Below are 22,592 nucleotides of genomic sequence, written 5' to 3' on the forward strand. Positions count from 1 at the left end.
TTCTTCAAACTTTCTGCCACTGATTTATTTTAATCAAGCATTTTTCTCAATTAAGTACAAAAAGGTGTATAATACTACTTGGATCCTTTCACACAGCTGGCACATTTATGTATCAAATTTCAGCCTTATTGGTAAATTCTCCTAAAGCTGCCTGACTGAGAGGTCATGTGTTTTAAATATTATAATGGTATCCCTCGGGCATGACTTTTTGTTATAAAGTTTTCAGTTTTAGAATGTTAAATCCAGAAAAGATATTTTAAGTTGATACAGTTTGCGTTTATTAAGTTGGGTGTGCTTACCTACTTTATAGAAACAAGAGTTTTGAAATATTTGGCTGGAAGGTTAAAATGTATACATTATTGTGATATATATGTATGTGTAAATGTAAGTAGCAAATTATACCTTTCTAATTAATACAGAAAATAATCTTCAGTCATTAAATTTCTTTTGACACAAGTGATCAGTGTGATCAATGACAAAGTTTTTCGATGTCTTTTTTCTGTTTTGAATCATAGTCATACACATTGTGGATTCAAATTATAGCCATGATCTTCTGTAAACTGTAGAAGAACTGGCACAGTAACCTGAAAACCTGATAAATATCTGCATTGATAATTTAAGTGAGATTTACTGAGCAGCATTTTCAGAAAGCTGAGCATAGTACTAAGGTTTTTTCACTGAAAACAAGAGAGTATCTAACTGTTTACATCAGTGGAATTGGAGTTAGACTGATCTCGTGTGTGGTTTTTAAAAACCTACAAACTATATTTTAAAATTACAGTATTAGTTATTCCACATAAAGTTTTAGACTTTAGTTTTTTTCAGGAAAATTATCTTTTATTTCTTTCTATAGAATCATTAAAAATGCATTGTAATTTTTTTTAAAACAACACAGTTTTATATCTGTCCTTGTGCCTGATATTTGCAATTTCATCTACTGTAGCTCGCTTCTATGACATATTCTTTTCTGAAATAGTGAATAAAAGATTACCCTTTCGATTGCAGCATTTCAGGATCCTTATCCAGCTTTACCTTTAAGGACACATTTTAAATTAATTCATTAACTGTGTTACCTTTATTATAGACACCTGCCATGGAATAGCCCACTGGGTTGGCTCTCTCTGTGCTCTTCTGTTGGTCAAGGCAAAGAGACTCAGAATAGTTTGTGTCTACTGAGCAGCTGTGGTGGCCAAGGGTCTACAGATCTTAGTACAAAAATCAAACATTATGAGCCAGTGTGTGTAGCTCACAAACATGCCTGAGAATTGTCTAAACATATGAACAAGGTAATTGTTCTGCTTTAAACAGTGAGTTTTCTCATCTGTTGGTCAGATTGTAGTAGAAGAAAATAAATCGGTGTTCAGTGGGCATCATCCATTTCATTGGTCATTATCCTAGCATCTTTGTATCTCATGTGAAAAACTGATTTTTTTTTTAAATTTAATACCGTGGTCCTGATTGGTCTGGATTGGGTACATTTTATAGCATTTAAAGTTTCCCGTATGCTTTTTGTGCAGCTTTTACTTAATGCCGTTTGATGTCACAAGGATACTCTGTGCCAAACCAGGGATGTCTTTTACTAGGAAGAGAGGGAATCTGGAGCAATTCTTGCTTTGGAAGCTGATTCTTGTCCTCCTTGTTGCTCTGCTTTGTGGGACAATAAACCCGGATTCAAAAAGAAGCCTAGGATGAGGACAAATGCAACAGAAATTACTTTGCATGGCTCAGACCCAGATAGGAAACAGGTAGAAATATCTGAAGGATCTGATTTGGAGGAGTTTGTGAAGCTTATCTAGCACACAGTGACAAGCGCAAGATGCAGTGTACCAATGTAGGCATTCCCTTGCTCAGATACCTTTACTGTTCAATGTTACTTTTTATTATCGTTTAATCTATCCCATAGTTTTTAGTAGTTGTCATTCATTGATTAACTAAGTGGCAACAACTGAGCTAGAGTTGTGCTTGCTGTTAGATTTCCTCTCTTACTCAAAGCACACTGAATTCTTACATCAAATTTGCCAAACCTCAGACAAGCAGAACATGGGTAATCGTTACCATTCTGGCCAGTAGCCAGAATATGTGAGTGCTCTCCAAGAGGGTGGGAGATGAGAGTTCAAAACCCCGAAGGTTAATTAAGCATTTAACACAAAACTGCCACATTCTGGGTGAGTTCTTTAGCTATTGAGCTGTTAAAGAAAAAGCAGTTACAGCCAAATTGAAAAAGAGAGGAGCCGCTTCTCTGCTTTGCTTTGAACATTTGAGGTGGCCCAGTCATGTGATGTCCTCGTGGGCATGTGTCTAAGGGGACATCAGGCCTGGCTGTTGTGGACCCTGTTCCGACCTGATGCCTGATTTACCTGGTCCTTTGGGTCAGTTTTCTGGTTTCTGTTCTGCAGGTTGGGTTTAAGCATGCAAATTCTCAGTTGATGAGCCCTGAGTGAAAGTGTCCTGGAAATGCCAAGTCCCCACAAAGGTGATGGTTGGCTGAAAATTTTCTTGCATATATATGGAAAGAAATTTCGATGTTGTGTTTAAATTCTTAATGTATTGACAGCCTGAAGTACCATTTCAGGTACTTGAGGTTCGTGCTTCATATAGTTTTGTACATGCTTTCTTACTGACAAAGACGTTCATTATCATTGGGTTGCCATGGAGTACTGATCACATGGATCTGGGAATAATAACCCATTATGCTAATATAGCTTGTCATTGTGTTTGATGTGAAGTGATGTCCCATAACAGCAGCTGATGCTTGTATCTAATACAATTTATGGTGGCATCACAGTTTATGGAACAGTGTTGGCAAACATTGCCTACCATCTTTGTTATGAATTCTCTGTTTGATTCCATATCTATTAACAAAACCATTGTGCATTTTTTAGGTCAGTATTCTAGTTTTAATTTCTTTGTACAGTGAGAATCAGGGTTTCTAACAGAACAGTTCTGGCCTATTTGCTTAATGCTAGAAATGTGTGCTTTTCTTCTGAGCTCTCCTGCTCCTCTTGGAGCCTCAACTTTGTGTTCTAAAGTTCTCTTTGGGACAGAGGCTGGAAGACTGCCTGGACTTGGTGAATTTCCTAGGTGCTACAAGGAAAGAATGAAGGGAATTATGTCCAATAGTTGGAATACAGAATTCCATAATTCATACAGCATTACCTCAACCTTTCTTATACAATATATTTTCTTATACAATTTTATTGAATCTTTTTGTTTATTCAGCTTGGTTCTGTAGCAGATAACCAGACATTTGTTGGTGGTATATAACATGTACTATAGCCTTTTCCAGATTCTCAGGGCAGTCCACCTTCATGTGCATGAACATACTTTCAATAGTAGCATTTCAGCTATGGTTCTTCTGTGCTCCTTAGTCACTCAGACCGTGGAATATGACTTCCCTGGAACACATCAATGCACCTTCAGAGAGTTTCACTTTTCTATACAAGCATTCTCTTCAGACAAACCACTGGTTTGTATGGTTATCACTTTTATTTATAAAGCGTATTTATAAATTCTTCCAGCAATGTACTCATTCTTTAAAATACAAAAACTGAATCATTCCAGTAAGTTGCCTTCCCTTTCATGTTCTCTTGAGGTATATTCTGCAAAACAACCTTTAAAATCGGCTTCTGTTTTGACAAAGCATGTTTGACAAGCAAACCATCAGGGCAGGAAATTATTACATGTATCACAAAGATGCTCCAATCACACAATTTTTATCTGTACCTAGATGTACAAAGAGAACTCAAGTACTGGTACACTCAGATTTCTGGTTCTTGATATTATCAAGATTAGAGAAAGAAGAATCCTTCTTACAACGTCTGTATCATACTTTCACCAATGAAAGATTGTTCTCAGCGCTGTTTTCTGCTAATGTATTCAACGAGTCATAAATTATACAACCAGAAAAACCATTGTGTCATCCAATCTGTTCTCCTTGTAGAGCAGGCTTTATGGCTTCTCTGAATTAATTTCTGCTTGAGACAAAGCACGTCTTAAAAAAATAGTTAATTTAAAATTTCCAATAATGGAAGAATTAGCACCAGCCTTAATAGCATTCTGGTGGTTAATTTCCCTCCCTTTGTGTTTAACTTCTTTAGTGCATTCGTCTAGTTTAAAATTACAGACATCAGATGTTACTGGACGAAAAGCTGTCTGTTAGCAAATTTCTGTTCCCAGTGTTCATGCTTAACGGACATGGAAGTCATCTCACCTAACCTGCAGACATCCTTCGTGTTTATATTACATCTGACATAGTCAAGTCTGGCTTTCCTGATAGCCAGTGAAGAGAAATATGTATTTTCAGGGTGCAGTTCAGATGAGCTGCTTTAGACGTGTTTATTGTAATGAATCACACCTTGGAAGTGCCTGAGTGCTTGTGTTGTCTAAAAACAGGCATTTGGGGTTTGCATGGCTCCATGCAAATATGTTTTGCAAATAGATGCCATGGTAGGTGCAGTAAGTGCAAATTCCTGCCATTAGAGGATATCACTGGAACTTTCTCATGGTCAAACTAAACTAAACTATAAGGCAGCTTTTCCAGTCATTGGTTATAGTTGGCTTTCCTGAATGTCCTCTGGTTCATCAGCATCTTTTCTCAACTTGTGGACACTAGAACAGGCCTGAGCATCCAGCAGTGGTTGCAGAGACACTGGTGGTGAAGCAGTAGAGCTTTCCTGCTTTAGCTTTTGTTTATGCTGCTTGAAAAGGCTCTCCATAGCTCTTCAGGTCACAAGAATAGCAGCCTGTTTTCAACACATTAGTCATCCTAGTCTCTTTTTTCATAATCAGTGTTTCCCAGGAATAGAAAGCCTTATTCTGTCTGTGGTGTGTGCTCTTTGTCTCTGGCTATGCGATTCTCCATAGGTTATAATTGATATCTTGGATATTATTTGCTTGCATTTAGTTTTCAAAATGCTGTTCAGACAGAGTCAAAGGACCTTTTTGCTATTTTTTCCTAACACTCTTAAGCTGTGTTTTGCCTGTAAACTTTATAGAAAAGCTTTACTTTAATGCCATTAACAGTAAGGATAAATAGTACAGGACCAAGAACTGGTCTCTGTACCTCCGCTAGAAGTACATTGATTAGGGTGTGATTCTCCCTCAATCCATGTTGAGAATTACCTGTAACCTATGTTTTAATCTATTTTTTTTGTGATCGTTGATTTTTTGGTTCTCATGTTACAGTTTGATAAGATACTAATCCAGTTGCTAAACAGAAATATGAGACTGCACTTTCAACCTTGTTAACCAAATTTATAATCTCAGAAAAAGATACAGTTAACTTAATAAAATCTACTTTCCATAAACCTGTGCTTATGGCATTGTATGATTGATTATACTTTGGTTCATTATTTATCGAATGCAGCTATTCCTGGATAAATATTAGGCCAACTGTGCTATGACTGCCTGGATTGCCCTTGCTGACACTTTCAGAAAATCTGATCAACATTAATTTTGTCCCAGCCCTCAGGAATACTGAATTTTCTCTGAATATCTCGTACAAGGAATCTTTTTATAATTTTCTGATGTCATTAGGCTCTTCAGTTTTTCTACTGAATAGCTCTGTTTTTGCAGGATTTAAGCTGTTTATTTGAAAAGTCAAATGTTAACCTTAGGATTTTTTCTTTATTTTCATAATTAAATTATGCAGAGTTCATCTCTATATGTGCCTGTTCCTCTCCAAGTTTAATAACATACTTCTAGCAGTCACTTATTCCAAAACATTTAGACATTTCAATATATGGAAGGAGTTTTCTGTCATGGCCCACTGACCAGCATGAGAGCAATGTCCTGTCCATTTTGTGTTTGGTATTTGCAACTGTCTGGTCATGCAGAAGGTCCCTTGGACAGCAGCTAAATTCCATGCACTCCACTTATCTGTTCAAGTGAAAGCTTTTCAGTAGGCAGCTGTACTCAGGCCAAACTTTCAAAAACCTTCACTGAGCTCATGTGGATGGTAAAAGTCATTATCTTGTCCTGCTGGTTTTATATTTCAGAGTCACCACAAGAAGCATTTATGTCCTGGAGTCTCAGTCTAGCCAAGCAGCAAACATTTACGTTTGCATTTAGGTTTGTGGCTCAGAAACAAATGAACCCACTTTCAAAGAAAGAATCATTAATGTAATGTAATAAAGGGTTATTAGATACTACAGCATCATAATGGTCTGTGGCTAATAAAAGATGACTTTTATTAGCCACAAACTAAAGCAAAGAGGCCAAACAGCATATAATATAGAAGACTGACAATGTTACGAGTGTGCTGCTGCAGCTAGTATTAAGTAATGACAGTAATGATCCAATCAGACATAGATAATAATTATTAATCCAGATTTTGTCTGCAAAATATTTTCTCTCATTTTTCTTTGTATAGATGTTACCTTGTAAGGTCCACTGTAGAGGGAAACACGAACAGATGTCTGTCTCATGTTAGACTTTATTCACAGAAATCTCTTCTGTGGTTTCATCACAGAAAACTTCACAAAATTTTGTAAAAGTCTTCTTGGTTTGTGAAGGTTTAACTTGCCAGTTCACAGTGCCAGCTTGTGGCTTGGTTTACTCCTGGTCTTGTTTCATTTTCCACCCACACAAGCAAGGGTAAGAATTCTAGCCAGCAGCAGCTGAAATGCACCACAATGCAATTCAATCCCTGTAAGATGCTCTTGAAGAGCCTACAGATTTAAGAGTGAGAGCATCATGTATGACCTTGGATATGTATCTTTGTTGCCAGTTCTCCTTAAGTAATCACTGACAAGTGATAGGTACATCTAGAAAGTGATTTATTCTGTCTTAAACTAAGAATCTAAGAAGGGTATGATGAATCACCTAAAAATGTCAGTCTCTCTTAATTTACTCTACTTGGAGCCTGGATGGGTAGGTTAAATTCAATATTTGGTCTGTAGGTGGCTAAATTTGTAGCTTTCCCTAAAAGGCAGCCATAAAGTAGATCAGGTGTATTAGTAGATGCAGTCAAAAAAGCAACTGCAGTTTTAAAGACTTTTCTTAGTACTACACTTTGAAACATAGCTAAGCATGATATCTTTATTATGGTATTAAATAAGCACAACTCTGAGAAATCAACTCTTAGACATTGAACAGTGTTATGTCACTAGGACTGTTCAGACTGTGCAATTTCAGAGACATGAGCTACAGTCTGTTTCTTTTTGTGCATCAGTAATAAAATCCTGCTTATGTTTGCACAAGTGCATTGCAACATGCTTGGCTTTTCATATATGTGTGTGTGTACATTGCACAGAAGACATGTCATCCATAAGCAAATATTCAGTTTTCATTCCAGTGAACGGCAGGAGTTTTTAACAGCATGAACCAACATGTCAGTGGTATGGAAGAGCAAGTGTGAACAGACTACAAAAATTCAGGGATGGTTCCAGTTCTAAGATCTGAGGAAGCTTTTGGAATAAGACTCAGATGCAAGCATTTAATGTCTCTCTATATTAAAAAATAAACAGTTTAATTATCTTTTAAAAATCCCATCTTATCCAGACTGACATTTTTATTGTAAAACATTTAAGGAGAAAAAGAAAAGTATATTGTCTAGAAGAGAAAGTGTATAGATGTCATGGTATAAGCCCAGCTGGCAGCTAAGCACCACGCAGCCACTCGCTCCATGGGCAGGCAGGTGTTCAGCCATCTCCAGGAAAGCCAGGCTTCATCATGCCTAACAGTGACTTGGGAAGACAAACATTGTAGTTCTGAATGTCCCCTCCTTCCTCCTTCTTCCCCCAGCTTTACGTACTGAATATGATGCCACATGGTCTGGGATATCCCTTGGGTCACTTGGGGTCAGCTGTCCTGGCTGTGTCCCCTTCCAGCTTGTTGTGCACCCCCAGCCTACTCGCTGGCGGCGTGAGAAGCAGAAAAGGCCTTGACTCTGTGCAAGCACTGCTCAGCAGTAACACAAACATTTCTGTGTTATCAACACTGTTTCCAGCACAAATCCAAAATGCAGCCCCATATCAGCAGCTATGAGGAAAGTTCACTCTACCCCAACCAAAACCGGCACAGTAGGGAAGGAAGATGCAGGTCACATCCTCCCTGCTTGCTAGTCCCTCTTTTGGAAGTAACTATTACTTCTCTTTTGCACTCTTTTAGCCTGTGCTTCCTTGGCACTTTTCCAAAGTCCCCAAAAATAATTCTTCTGCTAACACCCATCAACCACAAAATGACAGGAATGTATCCATCTACTTGTCACTGAAAAGGAAAGCAAATGCAACAAAACATCTGTTTAAAAATCTTATAGGAAGCTATTTTCTGATTCAGCAAAACCAAAGTGGAAACTAGCCTTTCCCCTAGTACCTGAAAAAGTGTAAAAGAGGAGTATTATTGTCTTTATTTAAAATAAAATGGTTTTTAAGTGCTATTTGAGCCCAAAGAAATTCTGATATGGTTTCAGAAATAAACCATTTCTTTGTTCTAAATTTTTTTTTAAAAATATACCCATCTGGAAATATCTTTTCACCCTTACTTGGAGTTTTTACTTTTGGAATAACTGGAAAAGATTAAAAAAACACCTTTTGAAGTTATGTGGAAAAGGTACCAGGATTTTGAAATCTTTTGAAATTATATTGTTAATCTCAAGTCAGCCTTCAAAGAGGCAGCATGTCATTACCATATAAAACACAGACAACAAGAAGTATTTTTGTTTGATTTGGATCTCATCAGAAGCAACACAGATATTTCCTTTAGTGACAAGTCACCCCTAAATGAAGCACTCAAATGTGAAAATTGTTTTGAGATTGTCCACAAGATTTTCCATGTCATTTAGCTTTTTCAGTCCTTAATCTCATAATGAACCAAGCAAACTCTAGAATTGGCGCAGCTAAAAATCTTTATGTCACATGTGTAGATTCCCACGTATCTTCACCATGGTGGTATATGTACACAAGACAATAAAGATTGGGAGCAAAAGGAGCAGAAAAATAAATGCTAAACAAAGAGAATGGACAGGAAGGAGAATTGCTTTCCTGCCTCACTCAGATGTCTTGCAAGGATCTCAGATAAGAACTCAGGGAGCATTGTTGAGCTGCTCAAGCCCTGACCTGCCATTTAGGAGAAAGAGAGAGGGAAAGTCTGCATCTTACCAGATCAGAGTTACCAGGAGCTTTGCCAAGTCAGTGAAAAGGCCTTTAGAAAATGGACGGACACATATGACAGGCTTTCCTGTTTGTTTGTTTGCTTGCTTGTTTTGCCAGTCATCATTCTTGAACCCCCTGCATATGCAAGAGGAGAAAGTGTGTTCCAGTCACTGCTTTCCTTTACAAGCTTTTGCATCAATTACCCCTCTCTTGCACAGAATTGCAGTGTTCCTCTGAGGATTACAGAGCTTAACACCTACCTGCCAGCAGCTGGGATGTGAGGGCCAGAAGGTTGCTAATGGCTAATATAGTCAAACCAACAGCCTTTCGCAGGTACCAGGCTGATCAAGATCCTTGACTTCAAAGCTAACAGGCACTTCACCACATCCATCTCAGCTAAGATCCGTCAGTGTGTGTAAGGCCTGTTCTAGTGTTTCCCTGAGCTTGGGCAAAGCTATCTGTATTAAGCTGATTATTTCCTAGTGGGGTTCATCTCAGGAGATGACTGCTTCATAGGCAACTCTGAGTGGAATGAACATTTGTGCTCTTTGTAGACGTACAGAGAAGAGTATTCCCCACAAGTGGTATTTTAGCATCCATCAGGCCTGCTGAGTGGCCATACTCTTATTTTCATGGATGCTGCGTTTTGTTTCTATCCTGCAGAGGATCAGATTGGATCTGATTGCTAAGAAAGTCACATCTGGGACTTGTTCTTAGACTCTGATCTGCAAATCATTTTCCACCCCTGGATTTAGGGGAGGCCTAAATGGTTTTACTACACAGAGTTAGTTACCTTTATGTCCTGAAATGTTCAGTCTCGCTGAGGATATGACATGATTTGGTTTTTATAACATCCCTGAAGATCCTGGAAATTAACTGAAGAGTGACAAGCGTGTGGGTTGGCCAAAGTTTGCATTTCATTGGCAACTCTGCCACTTCTTAGTGGATGCCCTAATTAGTCTCCTGCTTTCTGGCTTTGCTGTTCCTTGAGTTCATGTAGAATTTACACTTTATCGTTATGGTAAAAGAAATAGAAAGCTTGGACAAGGATTGTCCAGCCAAGGCTACTGTATTTGGAACTATCTTCTGTAGTGCTGCAAGTATTCTGAAAAGAGTGGAAGAAATATATCTAAACCTGGTAACAGCATTTTCCACTAAGTCCTCAGACAGAAATAATTTTAAATGTTGGTCTCATCTCAGTTAAGTCAGTGACCAAGTCCTAGAGTACCTTTATCACTGAAGATATCCCCTCACTTTCTCTTCCCCATGCTATTTTACACAAATGTCTCTACTGAGGCATGTCTCTTTAAAGACATGAAGGAATCTGAAATTTAAAAATTAGCCTTTTCTCCCTTATAGTTTCAGCATAATCAAGTATTTGAGGGTATCCAAGTGGGAGAGCTGAGGTCATCTCAACACTTTATTGGGCATCCTCCCAAATCTGTTATTCCCTTTAGACTTGTTTTCAGAATGAGCCATTTTACTCCAGAATCTTGAACTTCTTTTGTACTTTTCCCCACTGACTTCACTGTCTCATTTTATCTTCTAGACTAGATAGTATTTCCTCTGGCATAGGGATTTCCAGACTTTTGTTTTGCATGTAACTGTTTGGGTTTTATCTGTGTTGCACTGCAAACCATCTCTCTAATTGGTCAACCAAAGTAACTCTTCTTGAAGACAAGCCTATTTGCGTTAAATAGGCTTTTGAAAGTCAGGATGAGTTGGGATATTTTTATGGCACGTTCTTGTGTCAAGACAGCAATACAGAATGATCAAGTGTCTTCTCCCAGTCATTGCTTGAACAGAGCCTTCCGAGTCTAGAGTTTTAAAATACATATTTACTGAGATTTCCAATAAGTGTATTTTTGAAGACAGCCTTGTTCTACTAAGAGGGAGAATATGTTTGAGCGCTTTTTTTCATATAGTCTGTCGTATTCTCATTTTCTGTATGTGCCTGTATCTACTGTCTGTGTCTACCTGCTGCTGTCAGTGAGGGAGTTTTTCACTGCAAGGAATTGTCTCACCTTGAGGGAAATGAGCTTTCACAGGGAATCAATTTCATGCAATATGATTATTTGCCTACATGTTTTGTTTACTGCTTATTTTACATTTTTTATTAAAATAGAGGAAACTTTGCAGCAGTGTGTTCAGTTTAGTGTAGTATCTAAGCTCCACAGTCAATACTCTCTGCCTGGGACATACATATGCAAAAGGTTATTACAGACCTATCCATCCCTGGGAGAATGCATGTTGGAAGTGCAACACTACAGTTGAAGGTGTAAATGGTTTCCAGCACTAGAAAGGAAATCTATGTCTGTAGTGCTGTTGCTTATGGCAGATTTGTACAGTAGCTTTTATATGGATCTTAGAAATAGCTATAGGCCTTATAATCAGGTTTTCTTACATTCATTTTAATAACTTTTAAACTATATTTAGGTAAGCATGTGGTTGTGAACAGAATCATAGAATCATTTAGGTTGGAAAAGACCTCTAAGATCATCGAGTCCAACCTTTGACCTATCATAACCTTGTCAACATGCAAATGAATTAAGAAAACAATGCTTACATTAAAATAGTGCTATTACACATCTTACTAATATGCTGGAATAACATTTGCCTTAGGAATCTTGCAGTTTCTTTCACCAAGATAAAAATGGATCTGCTAGACTTTTAGCTTGTTTTTTTTTTCGCAGAAGTTTTCTTTTTTATTCTCTGTCTATCAAGCTTGAATTAACTGGGAATATTCTCCTTTAAAGGGTGAAAAAGTCACCTTTTGGTAACCTTGGCACATGTACTATACCCTTGTAAATTAAATTCTTCATGCTTTATTTAATAATGTGTTTTCTTTTTAATATTGCAGTTTTAAAACAAAGCAAATTTTCTTAAGAGTTATTGGAGCAGATGTACAGTTATCCATAAGGATATGTGGTTTCTCACTGACTCTTGGCATGGGTAAAGACAAGATACTGGGTTGGTTTTATCGCAAGGAATTTCAACTGTTTGTACTTTCAACCAAAAGACTTTAGTTACAAAACCAAACCCATCCTGTGTTGTCTGTGTGCTTTGCATTTCTATACTAATTGCTTTCAGCTTGGATTGTATGGTAATATGTGTGTTTGATATGCATGGTTTGTTTATGTCGAACTCCATTATCCTGTCTCATGTTCTTGGAGTGCCTGAAGTAGTTTCACTGATCTGGCAGCATAGTATGTACTTGTGGATAAATATAGACATGCAGCCACTCCGTGAGTGGTCATCATCATATGCTGAAGCTAAAAATTACCCCTTTGGTTATGGAAAGGCTGAGCTGATCCGGAGGCCTGCCCTAGTTCACACATTGTAGATCTTCAGCATTTGTCTATTAAGAAACTAATGCAAGAAACCGAAAGAAATGTCTTCCTCACAAGTAGTGAGGAAGTGTGAAACAGGATTATGAAACAACTAATTTATTCTTCGATTTTAGTTAGAAAAGGATTCTAACTTTTCTAACTGAAGGAGTGGAACATTTCAGGTATTCACAGGCTCATGGATATTACAGTAGCATGTTGGAGAAAATCCAGCGTGGTCGGCTTTATAAAGGGGCTCGGTAGGTATGAAAATGCTGTAAATAGATGTTTGTGTTATTAGTTTGTTCATTGTTGCTAAAGTGTAAATTTGACAGAGTTTGCTAAAAAAAATGCAACCTCTGTTTTGTCTGCTTAAAGATACAGAAAATTCAGTAACTGTGTATGGCTGAAGTTGTATCCTGTGTAGCACAGACTCTTGACTTGTGCATTATGATCGTTCAGTTGTTTTGCTTCCTCTTAGAGCTTTCTGAAAAATACCTGTAGTGCAGATAATAGCATAGTGCAGAGACTCTTATGATAATTTAATTTTGTAGTCATTCCCATTGTCAGCTTTGTGACCACGTGTGTGTGCTAAAACTCCTGTGCTTTTTTTCCAACTGTTTCTCTGATCAGGGAAATGACCAATACAGGCAAAAATTCAGCAGTGTTTTTATGCCAGTAAGCCTTTCTGTGGCAGTAGTATATGGTTGTGATGGCAACCATGTGTGATATTGCATTGTTACCTCCATATTTACTCCTTGTTTTTAATTTTAAAAAATATATAACATTGAGAAAATATTATGGTTTTAGAGTGAACTAAATGAAAATATTCTCTAGGAAAAGAGTACAATTCAAAATTGCACTTGTAATGGAAAAATAGGGAACATGTTGGAAAGAAGAAAATGGATTTCGGACAGAATTTCACCCCAAAATGGTACAGACATCTTAGAGTTGATCAAGCACAGTTGTTTTTGTTGCAGATTTTCCATTAGGAAAATAGGGGCTTTAAATATGCACATAACTTTCTAAAATTTATCTCTAGATTCCCTGCTATTGCAGAGCCCTGAGGCATCAGGGTTACCACGGTCTCCTGCATGTACATCACCGTTCATTCTCCTGGGGAATAAGCTATTTTTCTCTGGGTGAATGGTTTATCTTAATGCAGTACTTGCTTGGTGACCAGTACCCTACAATATGTAGGGGTTCAAACTTAATGCTTCTGTGGTCTGTTCTGGTAGTTGTCTTTGCATAACAAGTATTATTTCGAAGTCAGGTAGTATAAATGAAATTTGTCAATGAAATCAATATTTCAAATTGAGTATAACCCCTTCCTTCCACTCAGCCTGCCCCAGGTATCTTCTTCATAAACCCATACAAACTATATGTGGTGATTCTCATGCTAAGGTTATGCCTTTTACTTAATGGCGCAGTGTTTCACTGGCATAGGTGGCAAAACCAGGCACAGCCTTTTTGTTTCTATTCTTGAGGCCCACATTATAATGTGTCAACATAAAGGGACCAATCAGGGAGGACTTTAGTGCAGCTATTTCTTAAATTTTGAGGTCTTGATTTTCAGTTTTATATTTTGCTTCTTTTTTAAGGAGTTTTATAGGGCTCTCAGCCTAGGAATAAAACCTATATTCTGTTAAAGCTCATACATTATCAGTATAGATGTCAGTGATAGTCTTGTCACTGGGCCAGATTTTTGCAATGCAAATATCAAGCATATGCAAATGCTCGAGATGATAAAGCTGAAAAGATGCTCTAGAAAGCCAAACCTGTATATAATAGTTCATGATCAACCTGTGATCAACTCTGAACCTTCACACTGTCGGCAGTGTTAGCTTTCACACTGGAGAAGCTTAAATGGAGTTAGCAGCTACAAAATGGTCTTTTAAATTTTTGAACTGAATCAGTGTCATATGTCAGTCATTTCTGTAACTGCTGTAATTGCTATAGCAATGATAGATGTTCACCCCCAGGATATGCTTTTTCTCTATTTAGGAGAAAGACTGTACAGACCTGTATTTCAGAGAAAAGCTAGAATAAAGATTTTTAGTGCTCTGGCAAATCTCACAGATAATTGTGTGCAAATAAGTGATTTTTCAGTTAGATGTTTGGGGCAAAAAATTAGATCAGCCTGTCACAAACCTAACAGAATCACTGTTAAAAGGCTTCCTACTAACAATGACTATTGGATTTAAATTCCAGTCTCAAAATCCTGGCTGAATGCCACAGGAGTTGAAGATAAGGGTAGCAGCTCCCAGGTAGCATGGCTAAGGGTTCTTAATTTCATAAGGACGTGAGGTGTGCATGATCTCACACACCACCTGCCCACCTGCCTTCCATCCCTCCTGTGCATCCCTTAACGTGAGGTGTGCATCATCTCACACACCACCTGCCCACTTGCCTTCCATCCCTCCTGTGCATCCCTTCCCAGAAAATTTTTAACTTAGTAGCCGGTTTAAACCAAAATTGCGCGAGGAACAGAAGGCAGGTTTGTGTTTGATGAGATTCCTACAGATTCCTTCAGGAGGGAGCCTGGGATGGCTGGCTGTCCCGAGAGCGGTGTGCGACCCAGCCCCGGCGTGTTGTGCTTGGCAGAGTTTGCTGGCGGGCAGCCCGGCACAGCCCGGGCACAGCGCTCCGCAGGGCGCTTGGGAACGGCTGGGGAGCTCAGCAGCATGACAGTGGGCAGGACAGGGCTTTTACTGCACAAAGGACTCAAATCCTTAAGAAAATTGGTTTCACTGCTCACAAAAAAATTTTCCTGACTGAGCACTTGGCGATCAAACTGATTTCATGGATAGATGTGAGCCAGTGCAAACCACGCTTCTGGCGAATATATGCATGATTGTAAAAATATTGTCTGACTCTTTCCTGAAGCTATTTGTGGAGAAATTTCCACTGCCTAGTATATTCGATAGTCCATAAAAATTTGCATCTGATCCTTTGCATCCCACTGTCTTCATGCTTAAACTTTAGGAGAGCCTAGGTGATGACAGAAGAGCTGTAGCACTTACAGTCTTCTCTGGTGGCTCTTTTTTTCATTACTTTGAAGTAGATTATTGGTCAGAACAACCGTATATTTTTAGAACCAGTTTAGTGTAATGTAAATGTAGGACTGTTCTCTACACTTTGTTTTTTGCAAAGAGTCAAAATGCCAAGAGGATTTCATGATTATGCTTTTGCCCTCAAAAATCAAGTGAAACTTTGCAGGAAACAAATCTAGCAGGAAACATCTGTTGCAGTGAGAAGTGGTGCTGCTGTGTTGAAGAGTGATGCCATACCTCGTCAAGCAGGGGGTTATTTTCAATAGAAAGGAAAGCATGGATGTGTTATGCTTGCAGGATAATAGGTACACGAAGAAAAGCATTTTTATCTTCTGTTGCATTCATATAATGAGTTTCTAAACTTTTTTTTTTTCCTAAAGGAAAACATGTTCTCTCTTCTCCAATACATCTTTGGTTTTATTTTTCAATGCATGAAAATGGGGTTGGATTCTGCCACATCTTGAATATTCTCAAACAATAAAATAGTCTTTGGGATTACGTTTTTCCGTTTTTTTTCAGCAATGAAGTATTAAAGTACTTAGGAAAGGTCAAAAATCTCATTTATTCTTAAAACAATCACGTCATTAATAATCGACAATTACTTTCAGTTGTAGTTGCAATTCTGTTCCTCAAAGGAAAGGCTAAAGGCATTAGATGTGAGGCTTCCCTCATTGTAGCTCATTCTTCTTTCTCCCTTTCTGTCTTTGCATCTTGGATGCAGCACACAGTGTAACACTGTGGAATGCAATGCTGTGGGGAAATGGTATAATGGTGTTAGTTCACAATATTTTCCACTGTTTGTATTGCATTAAAGCACCTCTGTCCCAATCACCAGCAGCACTCACAGGCGTTGCGACACTTGTATTGCATTCAGAGTGAATAATGGCTGGTCTTGCCAGTGGTATTTCATTTGCTAGTTTTAAAGTCTCTGGCAAAGCTAACAGAGGGAGGGTGCTACCATTACCTGCCTGAAGGCCAAGCATGACTTCTATTGCCAATAAGAGCAGAGCCTGAAGATTTTGGTTTGGAATTTTTATGTGTAGACTGGTAGTATTTGAATTAATGAGGTTTTGGTTTGTAGTGCTTCAATTAATTTTTCCTTCAGTTCCCAGAAAAACAGTAAATAAACCTAAGCCTAGAGCACAGTATCTTGATACTCGTTATGGGGAATTCACAGGATATTGTAGATTGGAAGGTATCCCTGGCATATGATTAGTCCAACCTCTGCTCACTAACTAGAGGAGGTTTCTCAGGGTCTTTTCCAGTCAAGTTTCAAGTGTCTCCAAGAATGGAGTTTGTTCTATGTCTGTGAACAGTATGTATCACTGTCTGATCACCCCTCCACGCCAGTGGAATTTTTTTTCCATATATGTAATTCAAGAACATTCAAACTAGTGTCTGTTGCCTCTTGTCCTATCACAATGCTCAAAGAAAGTTTGGCTCCCTGACATCTTTGCTATGCTCCATTGGTGTCTTTGCTATACTCCATTAGGTAGCTGAAGACTGCAGTAAGATCACCCCATAGCCTTCTCTTCTTAAGGCTGAATCAGTCCAGCACTCTCAGCCTGTACTAATCTAGCAAGCTTATAAGCCCCTGACCGTCTTTGTGGTCCTCCCTTGGCCTTGCTTCAGAATAGCAATGTCATTCTTGTATGGGAGAGCACAAAACTGGACACAATACTCCAGGCGTGATCTTAAAAGTGCCAAATGAAACTGTAGAGTTTGGTACTTTCAGGAAAACTAATGCATAATGAATAATTTTTGGCCATAGTCAAAAGACAAGACTCCTGACTTCTCAAAGGCTAGGCCAGTTTGAATAGCAATAAAGAATACTTGGTGACCGAGTTACAGATCTCTCCAGCGAGTAAAGGATAAGAAATGAGGATGTTATTCAAACAGTTAGGTATCAGTAAGTTTTACCATGTAAAACAATAGGATTGAGTATGGATGTGTAGTAAACACCTCTCAGTTTCAATACATGAGATTTAATCTTTGATTTCTTTTTCCAGTCTAGATTATGTGTACTTTACCATGGAATTTGTATTTATATGTTGTGTATTTCTTTGACTAGCAATTAGTCTGCAGTTTTGCTTTGACCACATAGTGGGTCATTGAGGCGCCCTGGAAAAGTTAAGACATGTTGAATTACCCAAAAGTAAATGTTCTTTTCTACATTTCAGCTTCTCCAGTTGGTAACGGATATATCAAGCCACCTGTCCCACCTGTTTCTGGTACACAGAGAGAAAAAGGACCTCCAGCCATGTTACCTATCAATGTTGACCCAGACAGCAAACCAGGCGAATATGTCCTGAAGAGCTTGTTTGTCAACTTTACTACTCTGGCTGAACGCAAGATTCGCATCATCATGGCAGAGCCTCTTGTGAGTTAAAAGAAACTCTAAATATATATGTACTTTGCTTTGAATTTATTTTAAAAACAGGTTTGCTTGCTGTGCAATTAAGAATTTTTTGCTTGTAGTCTGCATTAGAGTTTGATAATGTTTCCCAGACTGTAAGATATGCTGCTATGGCAATTAGAATGTTGTGGGAGAGGACAGAGGTATGAAAGATATGCCAAAGGGGTGGCATGAAAAGAAATTAATATTTAATTTCTGTTGGCAATATGGGCATGTGTTAATGGGATTGAGAGGCAGAAGGGGTGTCAGCCAGCATAAATTTCAGAGCTGGGAGAACGGTCACTTGAGTCAAAATGGATTAGAAAATGCTGAAATAAGATAGTTCGATTTTCAGCTAAAACATGAAAATGAATAGCACTGCTGGCTCCTATCTTAGGTCTGACTGTAGTAGATTTCATAATCTAACAAAGTGCTGTAGCCCTATTTTCCAGATGTGAAAAAGCATGCAGCATTTGAGGAAGGAGCTATATTGCAAGGTCCTGCATGGTGAAACAGTCATTGTTGCTTGTATTTCAGGCGAATTTAACTCACAAGTATGTCTGTTCCAATCTGTGTTACGTAACTGAACTTCTGTGAGTCTGCTGTTTTAACTTGAGACACTTTTATGTATATTCTTGTTAGTTTGATTAAGAAGAATATTTTAGTTCTGATGTGGTAAAAATAAATAAAATAACAACCTAAAAATAACCAGAAACCTCTATTTCTGTGCTGTAAGGGAATTTTTATATAATCTTGTGATGTTTTTGTTATAAATCCCAATGTAGAATTCTTCAGTTCCCCATTTTCAAGTCTGGATTGTCTGAAGAGTAGAATTAAGATTTTCTGATGGCATCTGTTTAGCTTTGATTTAGATTCAGAAGGATTTGATGGTTGGAAAGTTTTGCCAGGCTTTCATCTGAAACATTAGGTAGATGTGAGATGACAGAACTACCTTACATAATTTGGAGATAACACAGAAAAAGCTAGCAGTAAGGAACATTTTGACAAAAATCTAGTTTTTTGTTCTTTGATGAGCCCCCTCCAAATCACAAAAAGTAGAATAAACTGACAGTCATAGTGTAGGTCCTTTAGAAAAGTAAAATACCAGCAGCTATTTATTACCATCCAGTCTCCGTGTGATGCACAGGGAGTGTCTTCAAAATTTTAAAACAAAATGTGTGTGAAATTGCTTGACAAGATCAGGAAAACAACAAAAAGACCAGGACATAATATCCTTGCAGCATCTCTGTTACTGTTAAACACTAACCTCTACATTTTCATGAAAGATTTCAAGCACAGATATGGACCAATGACCCTGATTTATTCCTATTTCACCTTGTGCTAAGATGATTTTGAGTTGCTGTGTGTTCCTTTGTGAAACTATGTATATCTGAATGTTGATCTTATTCCAGAGGTTGTTCAGTGAAATTTTATTTGGTCAATTCAATTTAGAATGTGAAAATATGGCAAGAGAGTGGAATGTCACCTTCTTCTTGTCATCATTTTCAGAACTTATTTCTCACAGGAGTCTAACCATGCAACGCTAACAATACTTCAATGACATACCCACATCTCATTAATACTAATAAGACTTCTAACTAATAAGACTTACAAGTCATGGCATGCTGCTATTGGAGAGTGACTGTGACAAATGAGTAAGCAGGATTTCATGGACACTCAGTGAAAATGATCTTGAAATAATTAGGATGTAGTGAAAGATGTGACAAGGGAAAATGACAAAAATTATTTTGGAATAATGGCTAAGAATTTAAGTCCACTCCTTTTGTGAGGTAGCTGCTGGATGTTCAGCAGCTTTGTTCCCTCATTTCTACTCTACTGATTAGAATTGTGACCAGGAAGTCCCAGGGATCTGGGAGGCGAAGTTTAGAAATTCATGGTGCAGAGCTACCTTTTGGCCTCTTTTCACAATAGGTAGTCAAATGGTGAGTGCTTTGAAGATTCTGTTCTAATTAAACTCAAATGTACTTCAAAGAAAGTCAAACTTGCAGAGTGCTCAACATTGAGGTATTTCTGGTTTGAATTCTCTAAATCATTACAAGATATGACAGTTTAATTTTATAATGAGTGATGAATACTTAAGATATCTTTTAGAGGCACTGAAGTGATCTGTTTATAATATTGTTGCCTTTTCATCTCTTTTATCACACAATCTAGCTCACATTCAAGCTCTGAAGTTACTATGGTTAAATTAAAGACTTACTGTTATATATTTTTACCTAGATGCTTCTTTTTGTACACACATTCTGCCTGCTTATCCTTTCTGATTATCATTGCTTTTGTTTTTATGACTGTTTCTTTCAGTTTCTTTGGGTTCCATACACCTATGTGATATATCCATCCTTTTTTTGTGATGTACACAGACCCTAACCGTAAATTACCGTGTTTGGACAACTCTACTGGAAAACCATGTTTGTGTCCCACCCCAAGCTGCAGGTGCTATCAAGGCACTAAAAGTTTTTGCAGTTTTGTAGGGCAGCAGTGAAGGGCATAGCACCCACCCCCTCCTGCAGCCCCATGAAGTCTCAGCTGGGATAGCAAGATTCAAGTGGCAGAGAATGCAGATGGCAATGTCACCTACTCCTCCTGCTGCCTTGGCTGTCCACTGAGTATCACTTGACATTTTGGTTACTGGATCTGGCAGTGATCATCATCAAAAACGCACTCCCCAGTTAATATATTTTGTAGGCATGAATCTAATGTCAGCTATCCACTGCTAAGTCATTAACAAGTCACAATGGAAACCTTTTGTTTCCAGACTTGATTTTTCTTTTTTTTTAACTTTGTCTGGAGAATATTTTACTTGGAATTTCAAGTCAATTTCCCCTCCCTTTTTAGGGTCTCTGAAATATAACAAACATTTCAATAATTATATTAAGTTCGCAATTATGTGGCTAATTTTTAATGATTAACTACTGTACCCAGATTGTCAAGTTATATTAATCCAAGTTGAAAGTATTTGACAGAAGACTTAATTAAAACAGATTGTCCAGTTTATAAAATTAAATTCACATAAATGAAACGTAAACAATTTCTTCTTGATAACCTTTAATAATTTCCTACTTCTTTTCTGTAAATAATTGTTCTCCTTTGAAACAAATACTAAGCTTTTTTTTTAATGCAGACTGTTTTTCACAGCTGATTTAATTCATATTTAATTTGTATTAATTTATATTATAAATCTCTGCATTGCTTCACTCGCAGAAACAATTTGGTATTTTATTACTGCTGATTTTTTCAAGCAGTGGTAATGATGCTAGAATGAGGAATCCAGGGAAATATTTTTGCCAGTTCAAATGAAAAAGTATGTATCATAGCACTGTAAGGAGAAAACCCAGAATACAGTTTCCTTTCTAGGACTGTTGATTATCACTTCGGGTAATAATTCATCCTGTGCATACTGATCAGGCTAATCTTTAAATACAGCTTTCAGCAGTACTTACACACAGCTGTAGACATTGATAAAACATAGTGAGCTACAGGCATTGACAGTGGTTAATGGTTAATTTAGCTGTTAGTAAACTTTCATTACGCTTTTCTCCTGCAAGCATCTTCTTTTACTGAGTTTATCTAAATTCAGGATCTCTCTGAATACTGAACTCAACAACAGAATTTACTCAGTATAGGATTAGGTTTATAAGCATATTCATGTATTCTGCCTGTAACTTCCTCCTTTTATTAGGTAGGTTTCATCTCACCATTGGAAAAAACTGAAAGCAGTAATGTGCTTGATACCAGTGTATTTGTTACACAGATTTCTGTAGAAGCTCAATGACATTAAAATATAGATCTATTTCAAAACAGGGCTGGTGATAACAGCCAAGCAGGAGGTTAGGAACGCTCTGAAAGGGAAAGAATAATGTAAACTGCGAGGACTGACTGACCAACACATAGAGTGGCGCTGGTGTCTGGTTAGCTTTAGTCTAGGCTTTACTTTCTCTAGGCAAGAGAAGAAATATGCTAAGGAGAGACTTGGAAGAATAGGAAGTAGAAGGGTTTTCTGAGGTGTGGGCTGTGGTAACTACTAAGATTTATGTAGGCTGTAATAATAACCAAGCAGTTTTATCCCACAGCTGTAATGTAGAATTTTCGGTTTTACATGGACTAAAATTCCAGCTGCATCACATGAGGTGACAACTCCTTGGTTGTCACCTATAGTGAGACACATTAGCATTACACATTTTTTAGATTTGAAGTCCTCATTAATAATTTGGCGTACACAGGGACATTGGACTCCTGTTTGTTCACAGTGCACAGGCAGTAGTTACTATAAGGGACAAGTAATATGGAAAAATGGAAAGGCAAACTGCCTTGCTCTGTTCTAGTTATTCACTCAGTACATGTATGCCCAGACAAACTGAAAAGAACACAGCTTTATTTGAATAACTTTATGTAAGCATATATTGAAAATGCTATAGTTTTTTCCCATACAGAAACTCTCCTCCCTAGGCCCTTCCTTTATAAATGCTGCAAGCATTCCCGTTGTCATCTGTCCCTGTCCACCTCTGTGTCATGCAAGGATTATGTCACTCATCATTAATTAATTATTTTATTCCACTAGTGTTAGTGTTAGTCAAAATTCTGTAAAGCATGTGGGCAGTCCATTCCAGCCCTAAGGAGCTCATAGGTCATAATATCATAACTCTGTATCTAATGTATCATAATTCTTTATTTCTACTGTATTCTTTATTTAGCATTTAAAGATAAA

General features: G+C 37.8%; 1 protein-coding gene across 2 annotated transcripts in view; it reads left to right on the forward strand.

Annotated features, from left to right (window-relative positions):
• Window positions 1-12,396: 12,396 nt before the first annotated feature.
• Window positions 12,397-22,592, forward strand: part of FRY (furry homolog (Drosophila)) — a 137,672-nt gene continuing 127,476 nt past the window's right edge. Inside the window, exons 1-2 of one of the 2 annotated variants that reach the window (XM_009085085.1) lie at window positions 12,397-12,678; window positions 17,652-17,851. In XM_009085085.1, the coding sequence (XP_009083333.1) occupies window positions 12,618-12,678; window positions 17,652-17,851 (261 nt within the window). In that variant the 5' untranslated portion in view covers window positions 12,397-12,617. Of the gene's footprint in view, window positions 12,679-15,351; window positions 15,383-17,651; window positions 17,852-22,592 lie in introns of those variants that run through there. The other variant, XM_009085093.1, reaches the window with a different exon arrangement.

This window comes from Acanthisitta chloris, unplaced genomic scaffold (assembly GCF_000695815.1).
Source record: "Acanthisitta chloris isolate BGI_N310 unplaced genomic scaffold, ASM69581v1 scaffold27280, whole genome shotgun sequence".
Classification (NCBI taxonomy): domain Eukaryota; kingdom Metazoa; phylum Chordata; class Aves; order Passeriformes; family Acanthisittidae; genus Acanthisitta; species Acanthisitta chloris.